Source organism: Brachyistius frenatus, unplaced genomic scaffold (genome assembly GCF_029030835.1).
Source record: "Brachyistius frenatus isolate BFR_SWC_R1_liver_20210118 unplaced genomic scaffold, ASM2903083v1 Contig_91, whole genome shotgun sequence".
Classification (NCBI taxonomy): Eukaryota; Metazoa; Chordata; class Actinopteri; family Embiotocidae; genus Brachyistius; species Brachyistius frenatus.
In genome coordinates, this window is record NW_027210690.1 from 1,085,373 (window position 1) to 1,091,681 (window position 6,309).

At 37.0% G+C, this 6,309-nt stretch overlaps 1 protein-coding gene across 1 annotated transcript; it reads right to left on the reverse strand.

Annotated features, from left to right (window-relative positions):
- Positions 1 to 616: 616 nt before the first annotated feature.
- On the reverse strand, positions 617 to 5,725 carry LOC138627749 (secretagogin-like). Its single transcript, XM_069710311.1, has 11 exons — positions 5,640 to 5,725; positions 5,031 to 5,101; positions 4,220 to 4,315; positions 3,991 to 4,080; positions 3,350 to 3,406; positions 2,852 to 2,929; positions 2,720 to 2,775; positions 2,498 to 2,543; positions 2,287 to 2,346; positions 1,909 to 1,977; positions 617 to 1,119 (listed from the first exon to the last, which is right to left on the reverse strand). Exons 1-11 carry the CDS (start codon positions 5,695 to 5,697, stop codon positions 994 to 996), a joined length of 807 nt encoding a protein of 268 aa, XP_069566412.1. The 5' UTR covers positions 5,698 to 5,725; the 3' UTR covers positions 617 to 993.
- Positions 5,726 to 6,309: the final 584 nt, after the last annotated feature.

Consider the following 6,309-nt stretch of genomic DNA (forward strand, 5'->3'; position numbering starts at 1 on the left):
CGGTCTGTAATTGGTGGTTTCTGTTTTATTGAGGTTTTTTTTTTTACATAAAACATAAACATAAAAAAGGGGGTTAAACCAGGATTAATCCGGGATGAATTAAACCTGAATTATAATGCTAACTATGCTAAAAATATAACAAAGCAAAATACACGCCCATCTACCTAGTTGTTTCTTATATATATATATAATATATATATATAATATATATAAGAAACAACTAGGTAGATGTTTTTACATGAGCAAATAAAATAAATAATCAGACTCCTTTGATTGGAAGTTTTTTTTGTGATGTCATCCTGTATCCTGCGTTACCATGGTTACTAAATGATTTACATTCCTGAACTGTTGATTAACTGCAACGGCTGAATATTACAGGGTTGTTGTGTTTTCTTTCAGACTCCTTCATTGCGCAACAAATTCTAGAAAGTAAAAGCATTGCAACATTTTTTTTTTGTCGTATGAGAGTATAAATTTTTCTGCAATTCGTCTTCAATTCTTTAAGTAGGAATGGATATATTTTACACAGTATTTGTATTGTTTTTAAAAGGAGAAAGAAACAGCTGACATACATTTGATTTTTACTTTTTATTTGACAATAAAATCATGCAGACTGTTTCTGATCGTTTACTATATATATGTTACCACATTACAAAAAAAGCATCATCATAAGACAGCAGTTTAAATATAATTTTTTTTTGCATCTTATAACTGAAAACTACATTAAAGTCACAGATTCACATTTTAATGCACATTATGTTTTACCCTGAAATCCAGAAAATGATATTCAATTATTGTTAAGTTAACAGAGATAAAATATATTAACACGAATGGCATTTTAGCATCAAATTTAGAGTCATTATACTTTCAAAATTTATGATGAGACAAAGTAGTGTGGAGACAAAATGAAGCAGAGAGCAACAGAAAAAAAACAAAGAAGAAGAAAGTGAAAATGAGACGAAGATCTGGTGTTGTGGACGAGTCCGGCGTCCGTTAGCAGAGTTTGAGGCCGAGGCAGAGAGCCAGCTCGTTCTTCTGGATCTTTCCGTCTCCGTTGATGTCGCAGTGGCCCATTAAGGCTTTCTTGAACCGGTCCAGGTCCGTTCCGCTGATGCTGGGCTATCGAGAGTAAAGGTCATAGGTCAACCGCTGAGTTCATCCTCAGTGGATCAAAAACGTGTTGGAAAAACAAATATATTCAAAAAATATCAGTACTTGCCCTAATAAGATGATGTAACGTGATACTTCCTGTGAATGTCACAATAAGAGTTTCCTGAAAGTCTTTTAATGTGTTTAATAGGCTTCTTAAAAAGTACGATTGAATTAAACCTTATAAGTTAGAGATGTTTCATAATGTCTCGGTTTTCTCTTCAGTTGAGGTAAATAAATATTTTGACAAGTTAATGTATTTTTTTTAGCCCTCTGCTCTGGATTACAGATGGAAATCAGCTTTTAGTTTTATATCTGGTACAATAAATGTAATAAATGTAACCTTTATACATGATCTCTGAAATCACATTAACTAATTAATGTAGAAAAAAAATGTAGTTCTATCTTTTAATGTAAACACGTATCACGGTTTCTATTTGGAAGAAAAAGGGTTCACTGTATTTCATGATCGCTGCTAAATTAACAATTAAAAAAAATGTAATTTTTTTAATTAAACACGTACAGAAAAATATCTCGGTCATAACAACAACAACAGCTTTTCCTTTTGTATTTGTGGGATCAAAGTGTTTCGACCAACAATATTTGTATGTTTAGTATTTGACAGCCAATAAGATTTAAATTCATTTTGTCTTTTAGAGTTTAAATTGGAGAAAAAGCCTCCAGAATAAAACGTCCGACTGTTGAATGTAAGAAGCTCGCAGACGCTTTGGAAAAACACACGTCAAGACAAAGTTTCACCTTCACCAGCTCCATCATGTCTTTGACAAAACCGTCCACCTCAGGACCCTCCAGGGCTCCTGTCTGACTCTACACACACACACACACACACACACACACACACACACACACACACACACACACACACACACACACACACACACACACACGGAAAAACTTCAGAATGTCAATTTTAAGATCGATAAATCACAACATAATCATTTTCAGTGAGTTGATATTCAGAATATTCTCCAACAAATGTATAAAATGACTGAACGATATAACAGTTTTATCATCAGGACGTGGTGCAAATAATCTAACCAACCGTTCTGTCTGTTCTTAGAATAAATTATTATAAATCATTATTAAACATAGCAGAGGAATTAAAACAGAACTTACGACGTCATAGTGAGCGAATATCTTCTCAAAGTCCCTTTTTCTGTCGTCCTGACTGCAGGCCTGAAAAACAACAAAAACAAACACAGAACATTTCTATTAAAGCAGCTGCATGAAAATTTACTGGATTGTGTTAAAAAAAAAGGGGCGTTTGTAAAACGTGTTTCTCTTTACAGTTTAATCAATATTTCAAATGTAAAATGATTAAACTTACATCCAGCTTAAACTTCAGCAGGAAGTTTTCTTTCAGGGACAAAATTCTGAAAAAAAAAAAAAAAGAAACAAACAAGCAACAATTTTTTTTCGAAACAATAACTGATGTTGTTTTCTGGACTACAAAACATCCACAAAAGAGAGGAGGGCGTGGCTTTAGGACCCTGCGGACACCCTGACCCGCCTCCCCTCCTCCCTGGTCACGTGACACTGATGAACGTACCTGGCCAGGTCGTTTAGATCCAGTCGGCCATCTCTGTTCTTGTCAAACATCTTCATCTGCAGGAAGTGAAACAGACAATTAGTGACGAGCAGCTCTAGCCCCCTCCTTCCTGCCCCCCCGCCGGCCGGTTACCATGGTGACAGTGTACTCCTCCAGCTTTCCAGGCATCACGGACTTCCCGTGTTGGAGGAACAGGTCCTGAAGGAAACCCTGAAAAGGGAGATCAAATAAAACACCTTAAAACTGCAAATATTAAAGGTTTTGTTTTTTTTATCCTCAAAACATTTTATTAAGAGCCAAAAAATATGAACAATTGAGTGTTTTCGTTTTGGTAAATTCTATCAGTTTCTAAAAACTAAGCATTTCTGTTATTAGTTTTTTACAGGAAGACATTTCTGTGACTCAAATGTCAAATAAAACGTATTTATTGACTCTGTAAACAACAGATTTGTAAACAAGTCTCAGTTAAGTTTTGAAAGTCCGGTTAGTTTTATCGGCCCGGAGGTCGTCGTTTTCTGCTGACGCAGCTTTTTGGAGTTATTTCTCCGACACAGAACTAATTATTCAAACAGAATCCTCTTATTTTTCTTTAAAGGCAGTTTTATGTGAAAACATACGTTTAAAATCTACCTTGAGCTCGACGGCTGAGATGTAGCCGCTGCTGTCCGTGTCGTAGTTTCTCCAGATCTACAAAACAAACACAAAAATACAAATAAAATTAAAAAGAAATGTTGTCCTGAAGGTGGCGCCAGAGACGTCCCGACGAGTCCATATACAACCTAAATTCTCATAACAGTCAACATATTCGATCATATTTGTTGTTTAAAAGCATAAATTTCTCTCCTTGGTCATTAAATTGGAAGCAAATATGATTTTTTTTTTTAAAGAGCCAATCGAATTGATTTCAGAAATAAATATAGTTACACAACGTCTTCATGAGGTAAACAACAAAAAGGGCTGAAAACTCTTTATTATTTATGAAATGCTGTCTACAGACGAGAGCCGACTCCCGACGTGACCACGTTAGGATTTAGTCGTTGTTGTCGTGACAACGCCGGCAGCAAATTCTTCTGCAGGCGTCTGATTGGTCCCCAAATTCATCAAATAATGAGGTTTTATTGCATTTGATTATGAAGTGATGAATATCGTGTGTCCGTTGCGTCGTCTTTGAACCGACGTCAGCGGCTTCAGGTTTTCCCCGTTCTGTTTGTTTTTCTTCTCGTGCACACAGCTCACCGTCACCTTGTTGACCTTTGACCTTTGACCCTCACCCTCATGAACTCCACGCTGTTGTCCAGCGGCGTCTCTCGGCGGAACAGAAGCAGGAAGTTCTCCTCCTCGGGCAGCATCGCGGCGGCCAGCTGCAACGACAAACGTTATCGATTTATTTATTTTAATTTCACATGCAAACGTTTTTTTTTTTTTAAAATCTCAGCTGAAATCTTTTTGTTCCGTTTCGTTGACATTTTGTAATTCGGTACGTCAGATGTCGATCGTAACCTCGTGGATCTGCAGACGTCCGTCGGCCGCAGGTTCGCCAGCGGACGTGAATCTTTGTCTCAGTCTTCTGAGTTCGTCCTCCGTGATCTCCTCCGTCTGAAACCATCATCACGTCATACGTATCAGCTCTCATTATTTTTACGTTATGAAAAAGCGCAACGTTTACTTTGAGAAGTAAAGTCAGGAATTTGTCCCAATAAATCTTGACTCTGGTGGAACACAAAGCTGTTGCCGTGACAACAGACGATGCTTCAAATCTGGACGTTGCTATAGAGAAGCCACCGATTGTGAAAAGGTATAATATCATCATTATTGCCTTTTAGATATTTGTGCAAAACTTTGTCATAATTAGCGAACTAATTCTTGCGTTCTGGCCACAAATGTGTTTTTGTTGTGAGGTCACACTGACCTTTGACCTTTGACCTCCCCAGATTATAATCAGCTCATTCTTCATTTCGAGCAAAAAAATTTGAAGTAAGTTCCCCTTTGAGATATTAAAATGAACGAGAATCGACTGACGGACATAACGCCGTCGGTCACATCTGTCGCCGTCGGCAACACATTAAAGTCAAACTGGTGTTTTTTTTCATTTACAGTTTTTCAGGAAAAGCTCATCGCTGCTCGTATTAATTGATAAAGAAAATATAATGCAACCTCAAGTTTGATAGTTTCAAGTTTTTCCATGAATGAAGATGTTGGAACGTTTTTGACTGCGGCGCCCTCTAGTGGCAGTATTTATAAAAGACACTAAAGACAGAAAAAACATCCATACGTACGTGAGAATTATTCTACCAAACAAAACAGAGTTCACCTTCATCCCCAGATTCAACATCACGTGTTGGAAGAAGTCGTCCAGCTGAGCTCCTTCGATGAAGCCGACATCTAAAACACGGAATAAAATACGCAGCGTCGGGAATTAAAAGCTTTAATAAGACACCGCTAAACTCCGAGGTTCATGTTTTCTTTTTGAAAAGAAAGAGTTTGGTCATTTTTCTTATAGTTTATTTTTTTTTAAAAGGTTTTTCCGTCGAGATGTTTCTGTTTTAAACGTGAGAACAGATGTGTGTTTCCTTCGACAGCCAAACATCAGGAGTTCAGATGGAATATTTAACGCTGTTTATTTACACAGATGATCAGGCCGTGAATGTTTCTGTGAGTTTTCACTTTTGGTAAATAAGAGATTCTTCATTTATTTTTAAATATAAATTGTTTCCTACAACATCTGGATGCATCTTGAAGAGGCTGCACATCATGTTAAGGTCAAATAAATAAATAAATCACAGCTGTCGGTTCCCATAACAATATTTTGTTGTTCTTTACAAGGTTTTTTTTCTATAAAAAACCGCCACATTATTCAGTTTATTTTTTATATATTAAATATAAAGACTTAAAATGTGTTAAAAGATGTTTGATTTCTCACCGTCTTTGTCAAAACGTTGCCAGATCTGTAAGAAACCTGCAGCGTCCAGGTTGTCCATGCTGCTGTCCACGCTGCTGTCCACGCTGCTGAAGGAGACCCGACCACAGGCCGAGCCGAGGGGACGACAGGACGGAGGAAACGCTCCCAAAGAGAGACGACGTGTTGTCCGGGGAAATAAAATCCGCTGTGACCGAAGAGAGACGAGCGGCGGCTCATGAAGGAGGAGGAGGAGGAGGAGAGGATGAAACCAACGAGAGAGGGAGCCGTACAACAGGATTTATTGGTATAAACATACAAATGCAGAAATATTTCCAGGCTTATAAAGAATAAAACACATTAATTCAAATTATTTTTTTGTAAAAAAGGCAGATTTTTGTTTAAAAAAAAAAAAAAAAAAAAAATTCTCCTCGTAAAATAAAAAAACAACAACCATCACCATGAAATGAAACTTTTCCTCTCATCGTACAATATAAAGCACTCTGATATATATATAAACCCCCTTTTTATTCTATAAACACAACCTGAAGCAGATATATTTACACTGATAATACATGTGGACGTGCAGCAGGATGATATGAAGGCGTGATGTGGTGAAGAAACAGCAGCAGATCACTTTATATGTTCAAACTATTTTATCTGAACACTCTTGAAGGCAGAAAAAGTCAAAACG